This window comes from Sinohyriopsis cumingii, chromosome 10, assembly GCF_028554795.1.
Source record: "Sinohyriopsis cumingii isolate HCF-2022 chromosome 10, ASM2855479v2, whole genome shotgun sequence".
NCBI classification, from domain to species: Eukaryota; Metazoa; Mollusca; class Bivalvia; order Unionida; family Unionidae; genus Sinohyriopsis; species Sinohyriopsis cumingii.
The window spans coordinates 104,761,634-104,778,675 of record NC_142970.1 but is presented as its reverse complement, the minus strand read 5'-3'; the positions used below and the strand labels follow the sequence as shown (position 1 = coordinate 104,778,675).

The 17,042-nt window shown below is 34.9% G+C and overlaps 1 protein-coding gene across 2 annotated transcripts in view; it reads left to right on the top strand.

The window, feature by feature from the left end:
* LOC149790763 (uncharacterized) overlaps window positions 1–17,042 on the top strand; it is a 305,048-nt gene that overhangs the window by 251,421 nt on the left and 36,585 nt on the right. For both annotated transcript variants that reach the window (XR_016423898.1, XM_089972831.1), the window contains exons 9-11: window positions 10,850–11,010; window positions 13,208–13,335; window positions 15,064–15,633. Coding sequence is in view for 1 of the 2 variants with exons in the window: in XM_089972831.1 (XP_089828957.1) it covers window positions 10,850–11,010; window positions 13,208–13,335; window positions 15,064–15,633 (859 nt within the window). In the remaining variant the exon portion in view is untranslated. The remainder of the gene's footprint in view (window positions 1–10,849; window positions 11,011–13,207; window positions 13,336–15,063; window positions 15,634–17,042) is intronic.

Below are 17,042 nucleotides of genomic sequence, written 5' to 3'. Positions count from 1 at the left end.
TCTGCAAATAGTCTGTCATGATAGGCTACTTGGTGTTCTGGTAGATAATAACCTATCATGGACTGAACATATCAAACATACCAGTAAAAAAGTCAATTCAAGTTTATGGCTTCTCAGTAGGATAAGACATTTTCTCCCTGAAAGGCACAGGAAACTATTTTATAACAGTTACATACAACCCTATTTGGACTACTGTAGTACAGTATGGGGTAATTCAAATGATAAAAACATAGCAAAGCTGGCACATCTTCAAAAAAGAGCATTTGGGCTAATATCAATCCAGAAAGAAAGCAAGGAAAGTTTAGCTGGTAGGTTAAAAATATTACCTATTAAAGACCGAATCTGTTTGAGAAAAGCCAAATTAATGTACAGGATATCTCAGAATAGTGCTCCTGAATATTTACAATCACTATTCCAATATAGGCTACCTGGTAATACTCCCCACCTGCGATCCATGTCTACCAAACAGTATAAAATTCCCAAACCAAATAAGGAGTTATTTAAAAAAAGTTTCCAATACTCTGGAACTCTGCTCTGGAATAGTATTCCAGCTGAGATTAGAAATGCCCACTCTCTTTCCTTCTTCCAAACCCAATATATTCAGTGGCTTCAGAGATGCAGCTTAAATAAATAAATTCCTTTGTATGAGGGCCTCAAGGTAGATTAGTTTTTAGCTAATTGTGTTACCCTCTTTAAATAAGGTCATTATTATTATTATTTATTATTTTATTATTATTATTATTATATACACAAACGATTCATTCTTACCTGAGCTCTTGTTCTTTGCAAATTTGTGTCTAGGAAGAAAAGTGTAGCAACATGGAATGAATTACCCACTGAACTTAGACACAAACACAATGATCCAAGAGTGCTCTCAAAACTCACTTATTTCGACTGCAAGAACAAACTTAAAGACCGAATAATGTTTCCTTCCTTAAATATTCTCAGCATGTTTTTTTATGTTTTCTGATTTCACGGTGTTTGTTTTTGTAATCATATCATTATGTTTTTTATCTTATATGTGTTGTCTACTGTTGTAAAGCACTTAGAGCTTCTAAAGATTAGGTGCTATACAAAGTCCTCATTATTATTATCATTAAACAAACAACATTCACGGCATTTTCTTTTTTAAGTTATCTTTAATAAATTTTACGTTTGAGTGCATTTTCTGACATGTAATTTTCGAATAATTTAAAAGGTGTCCCACAACTTACGACTAAAAACAAACCCAATGTGTCCCAGAAGATACAGTGCACAAAAAATTACTTTCAAAAAATAAATGTATGGTGTCTCAACAAATACGGTGTCCTAACAAATACGATATGCAGGAAAATTATGGCTATTCCGAATCTTCACAAACAACCAAGGTTGCATGTGTCTGTCTTCCCCTTCACACTTGACTGTTTTCTGGACAGCCTTGCAAGAGAGAGAATTCACACCTTTGATTATCATCCAAGGCTACGGGTCCATGATGATTGACACATTCATTCATTGGGGAATTGCATACTCTTTCAGTTGACCTCAAATATCTTCAGATTGGATGGCTTAGCAATTATCATGGTACAGTTTGGCTTCATGGTCATGAATCAGTTAAAGTCAGTGGGAGTGAGTCGTCATTCACTCCTTTTTCTACAAATAAGTCGAGAGCAGCAGCTATGCAAGATCCCGTTAGTACCCAAAGCACTACCTGAAGCACACAGAGACAAGCCATACAACTGCAAAAGACTCATTTTCCACCTTAAGGCAAAAAAGTTAGTTATAACCTTGTAAGCCCTGTCATCATGACTTGCTCAACATTCTCTGAGCTCTCAAAAAATCTTTCATCTCATGAGTATTTCCACTTAAGAAATTAGAGTGATCTCTGAGAGCATCATGTTCAAACAGAATATTCAGATCAGAAACTTCATAGGACCTATTGACTGGCATGCAGAGTCAACTTTCTCAAGATTTTATATCAGGAACTTAGCTATGCATAGACGCAATCTGAATCGGGTGGTTCATGTAGCTGTGGCCGAGACAACCACCACACATAACTAAACCAAAACAGCCTCTTAACATTACTGGATTTGCCAGTAAAATTTGATGAGCAGACATCTTCCTAACCTGATAGAGTGGTTTATGATCACATGACCATAGGCAGTGCTTCTGTAAGCAGGAGACTGCTCATCATTCACATGGGGAATCCAGTTTATCTTCCAAAGAAGGCTATCCATTGTATATGTAGGATACTCAACTTGCCTTCCACCTATTACCTATCCACCTGAACTGAATGCAGTGTGATCATGGAATATATTCAACCGAAATATCAAATTGTTACTGTCTTTTGCCTATATGATATTGACAGAGAAGGAGCATTTTGTTTTTTTAGTAGGGCTGGATTCAGGAGGTACTCAGGTTTATATTCCTGCTGTTAATGTGATTGGGTAGGTATCCTGAGAGAAACATAGTTTCCTACAGAATTTGCTCTCATATATGTAAGTAACCATTGTTTGTTTGGTGCTAGTGTTACATACTGATATGCTGATCTCACAAGAAGCTTTGGTGCTGGTATTACATACAGATATGCTGATCTCAAGAAGCTTTGGTGCTAGTATTACATACAGATATGCTGATCTCAAGAAGCTTTGGCATAGTATTACTGTGTTGATCTCACAAGAAGCTTTGGTGGTAGTATTACATAAAGATATATTGATCTCGCAAGAAGCTTTGGTGCTGGTATTACATACAGATATGCTGATCTCAAGAAGCTTTGGTGCTAGTATTACATACAGATATGCTGATCTCAAGAAGCTATGGCATAGTATTACTGCTATTCCAATCTCACAAGAACCTATGATATTAGTATTACACAGCTTTGGTGTCTGTATTAAATAACTTTGGTGTCAGCATTACATAACTTTGATGCTAGCATTACTTAACTTTGGTGTTAACATTACATAACTTTGATGTCAGTATTACATAACATTTGTGCCAATCTCACAAGATCCTTTGGTGTTTTTATTACAAAACTTCTTTGCCAATCTCACAAGATCCTTTGGTGTTAGTGTTACATAACTTATATGCCAATCTCACGAGACATTTTTGTGCTAGTATACATACAATTAAGCCAATTTCACATGAAGCTTTGGACTGGAATTACATACTGCTAATCCATTCTCACAACTAGTTTGATATAAATATTAATATTTCTATGCCAATCTCAAAAGTAGCTTGGAGTTTATGTTACATATTTCTATACCAATCTCACAAGAAGCTTTAATGATAGTGTTACATACGGATATACCAAATTGTCACAAGAAGCTTTCGTGATAGTGTTAGATACGGATATGCCAATCTCACAAGAGCCTTTGGTGATAGTGTTGCATACGGATATGCCAATCTCACAGTTTCATCACTTTATTAATCGTTATGATGTTTGTAACTAGTTTCAGTTTCATGTGCTCATCATAAGCCAGAGCATATTAAGTTAGGATGTTTTTCATTTGACCATCTTTCTGTTTGCTACACATTTCATTTCAACACAATAAGTCCTTCTGTCTGCTGCCCATTTCCTTCCATCAAAGCAAGACCTTCTGTCTGCTACCCATTTCGTTTCAACATGGTAAGTCCTTCTGTCTGCTACCCATTTCATTTCACCACAGTAAGTCCTTCTGTTTGCTACACATTTCATTTCAACACAATAAGTCCCTCTGTCTGCTATCCATTTCATTTCACCACAGTAAGTCCTTCTGTTTGCTACAAATTTCATTTCAGCACAGTAAGTCCTTCTCTCTGTTACCCATTTCCTTCCATCTGTCTGCTGCACATTTCATTTCAACACAGAAAGTCCTTCTCTCTGTTGCCCATTTCATTTCAACACAGTAAGTCCTTCTGTTTGCTACACATTTCATTTCAGCACAGTAAGTTTATTATCTTTGCTGCCAATTTCATCTGAATACAGTAAGTCCTTCTGTCTGCTGCCCATTTCATTTCAACACAGTAAGTCCTCTGCTACCCATTTTAACACAAGAAGTCCTTCTGTCAGCTACCACACATCAAGTCCTGTGTATGCTACCCATTTCATTTAAACACAGTAAGTCCTCTGTCTGCTATCCATTTAATTTCAACACAAGAAAGTCTTTCTGTCAGCTGCCACACAGGAAGTCCTCTGTATGCTACCCATTTCATTTCAGCACAGTAAGTCTTCTGTCTGCTACCCATTTCATTTCAACAAAGTAGGTCTTTCTGCTACCCATTTCATTTCAACACAGCAAGTCCTTCTGCATGTTACCCATTTCATTCCAACAAAGTAGGTCTTTCTGCTACCCATTTCATTTCAACACAGCAAGTCCTTCTGTATGTTACCCATTTCATTCCAACAAATTAAGTCCTTCTGTAAGTCCTCTGTCTGCTACCCATTTCATTTCAACACAATAAGTCCTTCTGTATGTTAGACATTTCATTCCAACAAATTGAGTCCTTCTGTCTACTACCACACAGTAAGTCCTCTGTCTGCTACCCATTTCATTTCAACATAGTAAGTCCTTCTGTCTGCTACCACACAGTAAGACCTTCTTTCTGCTTTCCATTTCATTTTAACACAGCAAGTCCGTCTGTATGTTACCCATTTCATTTCCACACAGTAAGTCCTCTGTCTGCTACCCATTTCATTTCCACACAGTAAGTCTTTCTGTCCACTACCCATTTCATTTCAACACAGTCAATCTTTCTGTCCACTGCCCATTTCATTTCAACACAGCAAGTCTGTCTGTATGTTACCCATTTCATTTCCACACAGTAAGTCCTCTGTATGTTACCCATTTCATTTCCACACAGTAAGTCTTTCTGTCCACTACCCATTTCATTTCAACACAGTCAATCTTTCTGTCCACTGCCCATTTCATTTCAACACAGCAAGTCTGTCTGTATGTTACCCATTTCATTTCCACACAGTAAGTCCTCTGTCTGCTACCCATTTCATTTCCACACAGTAAATCTTTCTGTCCACTACCCATTTCATTTCAACACAGTCAGTCTTTCTGTCCACTGCCCATTTCATTTCAACACAGCAAGTCCATCTGTATGTTACCCATTTCATTTCCACACAGTAAGTCCTCTGTCTGCTACCCATTTCATTTCAGCACAGTAGGTAGAGTTCTCTACATCTACAGTTATCAAGCTATTTAGATGGCTTATACCTATAGTATGGAACAATCATGTTAAAATTAAGAGATAAAAGGTCAGGCTACTGTGACTTAGAGAAGAAAAATGGATGACTTATACCTGTGGTAAGGAAGAGGCCTGTTGAAATTAAAACATAACGTTCAAGTTACTATGATTTAGAGAAGAAAAATGGATGACTTATACCTGTGGTAAGGAAGAGGCCTGTTGAAATTAAAACATAACATTCAAGTTACTATGACTTAGAGAAGAAAAATGGATGACTTATACCTGTGATAAGGAAGAGGCCTGTTGAAATTAAAACATAACGTTCAAGTTACTATGACTTAGAGAAGAAAAATGGATGACTTATACCTGTGGTAAGGAAGAGGCCTGTTGAAATTAAAACATAACGTTCAAGTTACTATGACTTAGAGAAGAAAAATGGATGACGTATACCTGTGGTAAGGAAGAGGCCTGTTGAAATTAAAACACAACGGTCAAGTTACTGTGACTTAAAGAAGAAAAATGGCTCTGCACAGTAACATCAGTTGTATATCACATGCTTGAACTGTGAATTGCTTATACAAAGAGTAAGGAAGAAATCTGTCATTCTTTCGTTAAAAGAGGCAAAGGTGTTTCACTGAGACTGACAGAAGAAGCATCATTTCCTTGCAGTAGGGGGCCCCGAGTGGCCGAGTGGTCTAAAGCGCTCTTCGTTACGGATCACTGCCATCTCACCTCTGTCTGCGGCGGTTCGAGTCTAAGATTCAGCCAATGTGGGTATATGAGAAAGCTTGCCAGTAGCTTCTCGAGGGTCGGTGGTTCTTTCCGGGGTTTTCCCGGGTTCTTCCTCCACCATTAATACTGGCCGCCATGTATAGCCTATCGTGTGCTGAAAAATGGCGTTAAACCCCACAACAACAACAACAACATCCTTGCAGTAGTACTGACATCTGGGAATGGCTGCATCTATTTCAACATCCTAAGTTATAAGGTATGATGTAGTTTGTTAGCTTCTAACTCAAATGTCAGAGAACCCTAGTTGTCTTAATTATCTGTGGTTCACCAATTGTACAGTGAGTTGAAATACAGTCATCCATGATCTTTGACTGAAGGACAGAGATGCCAAGTGTACAGTGAGTTGAAGGATAGTCATCCCTATATTTGAAGATCATGCATGTCAAGTGTACAGTGAATTGAAGTATAGTCATCCCTGATCTTTTACAGAAGGACAGATATGCCAAGTGTACAGTGAGTTGACAGTCATCCCTTATTTTTGACAGAAGGACTTGTCTAAATACCAATTTACCATCAAATTTACTGTTAATAAAACTAGAAAACCATTAAATAACTTCTGCTCAAGAACTGCTCAGTGGAATTTATCAAAGTTGACAAATCAATCTGACATAGATCACTTTAGGATTTGAACAATTGGACAAATAGAAGGCTAGAGTCACTAAAACAGAAAATCCTTTCAATGACTTCTTTAAGAAAATTGCTATACAGAATTTGACCAAATTAGACAGAATATTGGCATGATGGATTATAATAGAATTTGACCAAATTTGACAGAATATTGACATTAATGGCTTGTCACAGAAATTTGACAAAAGTTGACAGATTAGTGGCTTGGATGGCTTACTACAGAATTTTACCAGATTTGACATATTTTTAGCATTAATATCTTTATAACAGAATTTTACCAAATTAGAATATTGCATGGATGGCTTATAAGTTTTGTATGAAGTATGTCAATCTTCCATCAGATATGGTTGCTGTTACAAAAGTTTAAAACATTATAGCTACTTATAAGTATAAAAAAACCATGATAACAAACCACTCAACAGAATATAAATGGGGATCCAGGTGGCTTAATGGTTTAAAGTGCTTTCCTTTTCAAATCACTGCCATCTCACCTCGGTCTGTGTGGCTTTGAGTCTCAGGTTTGGCCAACATGGGTATGTGAGAAAGCATGCTAGTGGCTTCTAGTGGGTCGGTGATGCTAATTGGGGTTTTCCTGGGTTCTTCCTCCAACAGTTATACTGGTGGCTATATATAGACTTTCGTGTGATTAATCCCAAAACAACAACAACAGAATTTAACCAAATATGACTGAAAGTATTCTATCTTGAAGGCCTTTCGTTTTTTTGTAGAAATTCTCATAGTTCAGCATGAAAGGTAAGTGGATTTTTAAAAAATGGAAAAATAAATACAAACTTTTTATCTATGAAAAACTACTTGACAGAAATTGACAAACTGTTACAGCATGCATCCTGTCATAGGACCTTTCAGTATGTGACAAATGAGGTTCATGTGCCATCAAAAATGGATGAAGGTATTAAGACTGGCATAACCTTGAAATAATTGTTTTCATAATGTATGCAATCAATAGCATTGGAAGAAATTTCTACAGAAAGTACCCTACTGAATCATTTGAGCAACCTCATACTCACTTGGTCCTCTTGTTCATTTATACTTTTGTTTTATCAGTTCAAATGATGTATCAAGTCAGCACTACATCCTATAACCTTTATAGCCACAGATAAACATGCAGTTTATTCAAAATATTATTGTCAGTAGCTTTAACTGTATTGAAGTAAATATCTTTAATGCCTTGTACATCAAGGTTAGAAATATATCTTTAAAAAGCTGACACCAACAAATCAGAATGCAGAGCATTTTTGTACTTCATAATTATCATAAGCAGTTGATCTTTTGTGTTTTGTTTTGAATTAGATATCAATGACTATTGACTTTTAATGGTGTAGCAATGGTCATTCTATTTTCTTAAAACTCAACATCACTGTTTAGTACATAGTCTATAAGGAATCAATATTGACATTATCTCTACAGAATGCTTTATTCCCCTGAGTGTGAGAATTTAATATAACAGGGTGGTGCAGTGCCTACTTTAATTTTGTTGATGGTAAAGCATTAAAATACAATTTAATAGAACATATACAGTAGAAATCAATGGTAGTTTAATGGCTGGCCCTCTGGCTTGCATCTGGTGGCTTTTGAGGAGTGCCAGTTGCGGGGCAAGATACATTTTCCAGAGTTGACTTTAAATAAATTCGATGAAGTCATTAAATTTTTTGACAATTTTCTGATGCTAGATATGCTCTATCATTTTCCCAAATAACTTGTAATAATCGTGTAAGTTTTTCTTAAGTTAGATACTAAATATGTAATTGTTGGGGCATTGCAACGTCTGTGGGATATTTATTATGGGAAATAGTTTGCATTGTCATGGCTGTGGGATATTTATTATGGGAAATAGTTTGCATTGTCATGGCTGTGGGATATTTATAATGGGAAATAGTTTGCATTGTCATGGCTGTGGGATATTTATAATGGGAAATAGTTTGCATTGTCATGGCTGTGGGATTTTTATTATGGGAAATAGTTTGCATGGCTGTGGGATATTTATTATGGGAAATAGTTTGCATTGTCAAGGCTGTGGAACATTTATTATGGAAAATAATGTGTTTTGTCATGGCTGTGGAACAATAATTATGTGAGATAATGTGTGCTATGTCATGGCTAAGTATATATATATATATTGTAACGGCCTAGCTAGGTCCTGATAATACTATCTTGGAGTATCGCACCAGGGATGAGTATGCTTCTTATCAGCTTACTAAGGGGGGGGGGGATGGAGTAAACTCGAACTCTTGATTTCTTTTCAACCATAATACAAGATGATTCATTTATTAAGAAATAATGAATAAAGTCAGTTCATAACCATGACAGTCTTGTTGTTTTTTGTACTAAGCCAAAATACTATCATTGTTTTGAGGTACAGTATGGTATATAATAATGTCACGCAAGGTCAGTGTACACATTAGCACTATACTATTAGTTCATTATATTATTTCTTCTGACAAGTGAAAATTATATTAGAGTTACCATATGTGGATTTTGTTGCAATAAAGTTTACTACAGAAGAGAAACTGTGGCTTGATTGTAATTGTGAAATGTAAAAATCAGCAAGGAAAACACTTGCTTGACTTTACACTTCAACTATAGCGTAATACTTATTTGAAGTGAATTGGTATAGATGGAAGTAAATTGGCTGTCAAGTCAGTGAGGAAAACACTCACAATGACTTAGACAACAAACACATTATAAAATATACACATAACTTGCGTTTTACAGATTACTAGAATAATCAAGTATTGTTGAATTGAATTTAGAATGTCAAGTTGTGAGGAAAGCACTCACAATGACTTAGACAAATAGTAAATTATAAAATAGACACATAACTTATGTTCTATAGATTGCTGGAATAACCAAGTATTGTTGAATTGAATTTGGAATGTCTAGTCGGTGAGGAAAACACTCACAATGACTTAGACATTTTATTTTCCTAAGAACTTTGTTGGACCTATAATTTAAGAAAAAGGAATTATATATTTGTAATATAGAGAAACTTCTCTGTATGTCTTTAGCTTCATAAAACTAATTAAATAAAGAAAATAAAGAAAGAAATGAATAAAAGTATTGGGCTGTGAAGACAACACTCACTTGACCATATAATTGAATTTCAAATAACAAATGATAAAACAATATCTAGTTTGCTTATAAAAATAAATTAGAAATGACTAGAATGCATATCATTTGGAAGAGAGAAAGGAATTAAAAATATTTTTAAAAAATAACTTAAATAAAAATTGATCTGTACTTAAATAAACTTTATAAAAATATTTACTCTCCAGATATTGCCTAAAGTTCATTAACTCTCTAATAAACTAAACAAAACAAAATTAAAAAAACTATATAAAAAAAAAAAACTCACAATAGCTGTGATGTACCTAGTTTTATGGCTGCTAGCTGACTGAACTTCCTCAAACAGCCCACAAAGCCTTATATACTGCTGACAAAATCCACAACCAACAGTCCACAAAACCGACAAATCCAACAAAACCCACAACGCTCACAAAACCGACAAACAACAGCCCACAAAACCCACAGTTCTAACAAAACCCACAATTTTCGTTGGAATATTCAATCAAGCATGAGCTAGTATTACATGTGTATATTTAGTCAATTTTCACAATGATTATTTATAGAAATTATCAGCAGGATATTTTACACATTGCTACATTGCGACTGAATTGCCCTAAGTAAAAAAAAAATAAAAAAATAAATCAGTTTTGTATTTCGCAGCACATACGGTGTTAGGCTGTCGCTCATAGTAATGGTTCGGAAACCGTGTTATGCACTCTTACAATATTACCGAGGTAGACCGCATGACAGGGGAGTCAACATGTGTACGTACCAAAGAAATAAAGAAGAGAAAAAACAAACTTAAATGTGATGATGTATACAAATGATAATCAGGGACTACAGACACATTCAGTATGTAGTGTACAGTCTTAAACGGTTAACTAGAAATAGTCATTAATCGAATTATCAAGTATGCCATCCGCCGGCATGATACTCCCTATTTTCGCTATCACAAAAACATGTAGACTATACCAACTAACTATTAATCGACAAAGTAAACAAAACAAAGGATCATAGAAGATAGTAATGTCACCTCATCTGAGTAATTCACTGCTAATGCACTGATTTATAAATTAAAAAAGTCTAGACCGAATTGGGTGGCTTATATGAATAGTGTTTACCGTATACACACATGCACACCTCACTCCCTCAATGCAGGTTACTATATATATATATATATATATATATTACTTTTCAGTGCTGAAGGATTGAGGGATACAGTCGTGTTGGACCCACAATGGACAATCAATGCCCTAAAGTCCCTCATCACAGCGGAGATGTTCATTACAGACATTCCAGCCATCACTAGCAAGTGGTTTGAGTTCAAAGACAATGGGAAACTTACCCATGAACTCATAGGTTTGCATATTGTTTCCACTTTAATATCTTGTTTGTTTACTTTATGCCTCTATAAAGTATATGACAGAGTAGTTTTTCATTATTTCTGTTTTTGTATTCATGTGTTTTTATATGACATCCAGATAACAATTTGTTATTTAGATGTAACACATGTACATGTCTTACGTTATACCTGCTTTGTTATTTGGATGTGACATGTACATGTATATCGGTCTTATGTTACACTGGCTTTATTTTTTATTCTATAAAATCATTAGTACTGGTATTGTAAATTTTGGTTCATATGACATAATTAACATAATTACATCCTATGCCATGAATTATAAATGAAACTATATCATATGTCATCAAGTATCTATGTTAATGTAACTATTTTCCGTCTACAATTACATTCTATGTAATCAAATATCAGTGATGACATAACTTTTTTCACACTACAATTACATCCTATGTAATCAGATAGCAGTGTTGACATAACTATTTTCACTCTAAAATTACATCCTATATAATCAGTTAGCAGCATTAATTGAACTATAACTATGTTCCCCCTAAATACAATTACATCCCATGCCAGAAAATGGCAGTGTTAATTATCTTCATTTTAAAGACAATGACATCCTATGGCCTTAAATAGCAGTGTTGACATAACTATTTTCACCCTAGAATTACATCCTATATAATCAGTTAGCAGCATTAATTGAACTATAACTATGTTCCCAATAAATACAGTTATATCCCTTACCAGCAAATGGCAGTGTTAATTATATTCATTTTAAAGACGATGACATCCTATGACCTTAAACAGCAGTGTTAATTATTTTCAATCTAACTACAGTTACAAAGTGAAAGGTAACTTTGTAACCTACAGTCACATCCTGCACAGTATATAAAAACACTGCAAAATAACTATAATTATTTTCATTATAAATTCAGATACATATTGTGTTGTCCAATAACTAATATAATTGTTTTAGGCCTCCATAAAGTCACATCCTACACTGTAAAAAACACATTGCAAAATAAATACTTGGAACCTACATGAAGTCACATCCTACACTTTATATAAAACCAGTGTAAAATAACTGTTTGGAGCTTACATAGCAATTTAATATAACTGCTTTAAGATTTAATAAACTTACATTGAAATGTCTGAAAAAACTACATCATTTAGAATGGTATAAAGTTTGAAATTTTGTAATATCAAGAAGAAAATATTAATTTACTGTTCAAACAGTAGAGAATATAGGACACAATAACAACAAATATTTCCATTTTCATTCCATAATCTGTTCCAACTATGGAATTATAATTAAAAAATGTACAGCTGCTTTAAACAAACATTTCTACATTTGCTGCTGGATATAATGGCATTTGAGTATTTGACACCTTGCTTTGTGTGTAAGAAACTGTTTAGTTTTTTAATTATCCCTTCAATTCTGAAGGTGCTAAGATGGGAATATTTTTAATATGTTGGCAATTTTTAGAAATAAAATCATTAAATAATTTATGGTAAACACATATTCTCTAAAGTCGTTTAGACCCAATCTCCCAACATTTTGTTGTTTAAACAAAACATTTGATTGCCAACCTTCTGAGTTATCACTTGCTTTGAAGGGATAGCAATTCCAACCACATATCCATAATGATTGTACAACTTACATAACCTCAGACTGGCATGCAAATGAACCTGATTATAATAAAAAGAATCAAGTAATAACAAAATATGAGAATTTGTAAGTGTACCAGTCAGATACAAATTTTGATATTTATTTTGATACAGGATGGTGGACAACCAAGTACCCACATAATCTTGTATTTTTCATTGGATCCAAATGAAAATTTATTTCAATATAAATTGTAATAACATCTCCATTTAGTTTTATAGCTATCAATTCTAGCTATTGTTTGGCAGAGTTATGGTCCTTTTTATGTAACTTCTTACTACTAATGCCCTAGAGTTCATATTTACTGTCAGATTTCACTTTAATTTAAAAATGCATTCTATTAAGGTCTTGAACAAGGACTCCATTTTCATGTTGCTGATGCTGTTTTATTTCCTTTCTTCACTAAACTCAATATCTATAGCAGATATATGCAGGCAGGTGTAACAATTTTCCTTAGACCTGAAATTTACATGAAAATGTATGCCTTGACAATGATAATTCTGGTGTTTTGATCTTGTGCTGTTGACTTTTAGATGCAATCTGGACAAAGGAGAAACATCCAGATTTCCATGACAACAAGAAGCATCTCTTGCTTTTAATGGAGAAACTAAACCTCATTGCCAGGCCGAAATCCTATAGTGAGGATGGAAAGGAGGTCAAGGTCAGTTGATAGGAAATATAAATAAATACTTCTGCATTTACTGTTTATTCAGCCCATCATATTCTGTGTAGTTGTATATTGGTATTACTTGACCATTCCTTATATCCATCTGTGTGTGTTAATATTGACCATTCCTTATATCCATCTGTGTGTGTTAATATTGACCATTCCTTATATCCATCTGTGTGTGTTAATATTGACCATTCCTTATATCGATCTGTATGTGTTAATATTGACCATTCCTTATATCCATCTGTGTGTGTTAATATTGACCATTCCTTATATCCATCTGTGCGTGTTAATATTGACAATTCATAAACTCTTTTACCACCAGAGGAAAGCTGTAACCTTAGAACTTGTATCTTTTAGAACTTCATGTTTATCTTTACAATGAAACTTGTGATGGGATGAAGAGTTATGGAAGCCTCATTTATGTCTTGTTGTGGTTTGGCTGTCCTGGAGTGTCGGTGCATCAAAGATGTTTTGTTATGGTAGGACAGTCTTAGAGTGTGGGTGTATCGAAAATATCTTGCTGTGGTTTGGCTGTCCTGGAGTACTGATGCATCCAAGATGTTGTGGTTTGGCTGTCCTGGAGTGTGGGTGCATCCAAAATGTCTTGTGGTTTGTCTGTCTTGGAGTATAGCTACATCAAAGGTGTTTTGTTTTTGTTACACTGTTTATCTCCATAATAAGCACATAGACTGCCAGGTTTTGTGTCTACTTCCATAATAAACACATATAGACTGCCAGGTATTGTGTCTATTTCCATAATAAACACATATAGACTGCCAGGTTTTGTGTCTATTTCCATAATAAACACATATAGACTGCCAGGTATTGTGTCTGTCTCCATAATAAACACATACGGACTGTCTGGTGTTTTGTCTGTATCTATAATATACATTTATAGACTGCCTGGTTCTGTTCTGGTCTCATATTGAACACTTATAGGTAAGGTGTCTATCTCCATAATAAACACTTAAAAGACTGCGTGGTATTGCGCCTGACTCCTTTATAATAAACACTTATAGAGTGCCTGGTACTGTGCCCAACTCCATAATGAATACTTATAGACTGCATAGTACTGTGCCCGACTCCATAATGAACACTTATAGACTGCCTGGTACTGTGCCATAATAAACACTTATAGACTGCCTGGTACTGTGCCTAACTCCTTAATGAACGCTTATAGATTGCCTGGTACTGTGCCCAACTCTATAATGAACACTTATAGACTGCCTGGTACTGTGCCCGACTCCATAATGAACACTTATAGACTGCCTGGTACTGTGTCTGTCTCCTTAATAAACGGCAAAGGTTTACTCTGAATAGTGGAGAAATGAGGTCAGCAAACATGTATAGACTGCCAGATCCTGTATCTAATTAATACACACCCTTAGACTACTTGCAACTCTGCCTGTCTCCATCATAAATCATTTTTGTTTCTGCTACAGGAGATTGGGATGTACTTTTAAGGTTAATATTAGTGATTTACAGATAAACTTTCATACAGATTTTTCTTCATAAGAAAGAGCACCAAATTTATATAAACTGTGTCAGGTCACCCATGTTAAGTTGGTTAGCCAATATCTTTTAAGTGGCATTGCCGGATGTTTTCACGTTTTCGCATTCCATGGACAAAGTTCCTGTTGCTTAGGTAGATATCTTAATTACATTCAATACATTTGTTTCATTAAACTGAATCTTAGTGCTTTTCTTGTATTTCAGGAAGAGGATTACTATCTTGCCCCTTGTATGCTCTGCCAGGCAACACCCAAAAAAGTTATCTCCCCTGAATCAGATCCAGAAGTTGGAAATACGTCAGTCCTTTGTTTCGTGTCAACAGCAAAGTTTCTACCACCACCTGTGTTCCATAGGCTTATTGGTGCCTGCTTGACACACTGGCCCATCGCCAAGCAAAGGTCTCAGAATTTAATCTTCTGTGGCTGCTGTGTGTTTGACCTCGACGATGTTCACCAATTGACCTTGCACTTCAGGGACTATGTCATCTTTACTCGAGTGAAAGGATTTGGAGTGATAAATTTGCATCAGTCTTCAGAGGTTTGCAGTAAAGTAAAAACTTTTATCTCCAAGAATCTGTCAAGGATTATTGGAAACTTGGGCCATAGCCTGCATTTTGAGCTACATGTTCAGTGCCCTAAAACAGATCCAGAAAGTCTTGAAGGCCTGATTGCAGTGTCCAAACTTCAAAGAAGTGAAAAAGTACGCTGTGATTCCCATGAAAATAGTCATATACTTGAGTCAAAAAATCTGCTAAAATTCTGGTTTGAGGACAAGGTGAGTACGAGTAGCATAGTTATTATAAGATCCACCCAAAGGTAACACCTTTACGATTCTGGCAAATATTTTTGTTTCTTATCAGAACACTGCTGGGGTGAAGGGCAAGGTGAGAATAGCAGTGATATTACATGTTAATAATTAATAGAACCCTTCTTGATGAATTCCATGGAGCCTTTCAGTATTCATGTTGGATTTTCAATAGTCCATCAATCAATTTATCCAATTGCCAGCCATTTGGTCATTATTTACAGTGGTTATTGCCAAATATTCTCTATCTCCTTCCATAACAATCAAATTTTACCAGAAATTTTTGGAATTAAATAAAATTTGGCATACTGCGTTATATTGATGAGACATTGAATAAATTTGATTTCCTGTGTTCCATGACATATGCAGGAGTTAGTTCCCCTTACCCATCTTGCTTGCTTTTGTTGTCACTAATGTCACCAATTGCCTGACATTTTGTATTGTGTCATGCTGTAACTTTGGATTGTTTGATGAAACAAAATGTTGGTATTGAACTTTCTATTGGTCTACAGTAAGTTCAGTCTTCAGCATTTCATGACATTATTTATAGGAGTCATACAAATTCATTTCTCAGCATTACATGAGATTGTTATAGGAGTCAAGGTAATTCATTTATCTGCATTACATGAGATTATTTATCTCAGCTTTACATGAGATCATTTATAGGAGTCATGCAAATTCAAATTGTCTTTATGTTGATGACATCATAATAGAAAGTTATGATGTTCATTTGCATGGAGCAAACTTTGTACAAGTTCAGCTACTACATGCCACATTATCATTCTGTTCTCAGCTTTACATGAGATGATTTATAGGTGTCATGTAAATTCAGTTCTTATCATTACATGAAATCATTTATAGGAGTCATGTAAATTCAGTTCTTATCATTAAATGAGTTCATTTATAGGTGTCATGTAAATTCAGTTCTTATCATTACATGAGATCATTTATAGGTGTCATGTAAATTCAGTTCTTAGCATTACATGAGATCATTTATAGGAGTCATGTAAATTCAGTTCTTATCAATACATGAGATCATTTATAGGTGTCATGTAAATTCAGTTCTTATCGTTACATGAGATCATTTATAAGTGTCATGTAAATTCAGTTTTTAGCATTACATGAGATCATTTATAGGAGTCATGTAAATTCAGTTCTTATCATTACATGAGATCATTTATAGGTGTCATGTAAATTCAGTTTTTAGCATTACATGAGATCATTTATTGGAGTCATGCAAATTCAGTTCTCAGCATTACATCAGATCATTTATTGGTGTCATGTAAATTCAGTTCTCAGCATTACATGAGATCATTTATAGGAGTCATGCAAGTTCAGTTCTCAGCATTACATCAGATCATTTATAGGAGTCATGTAAA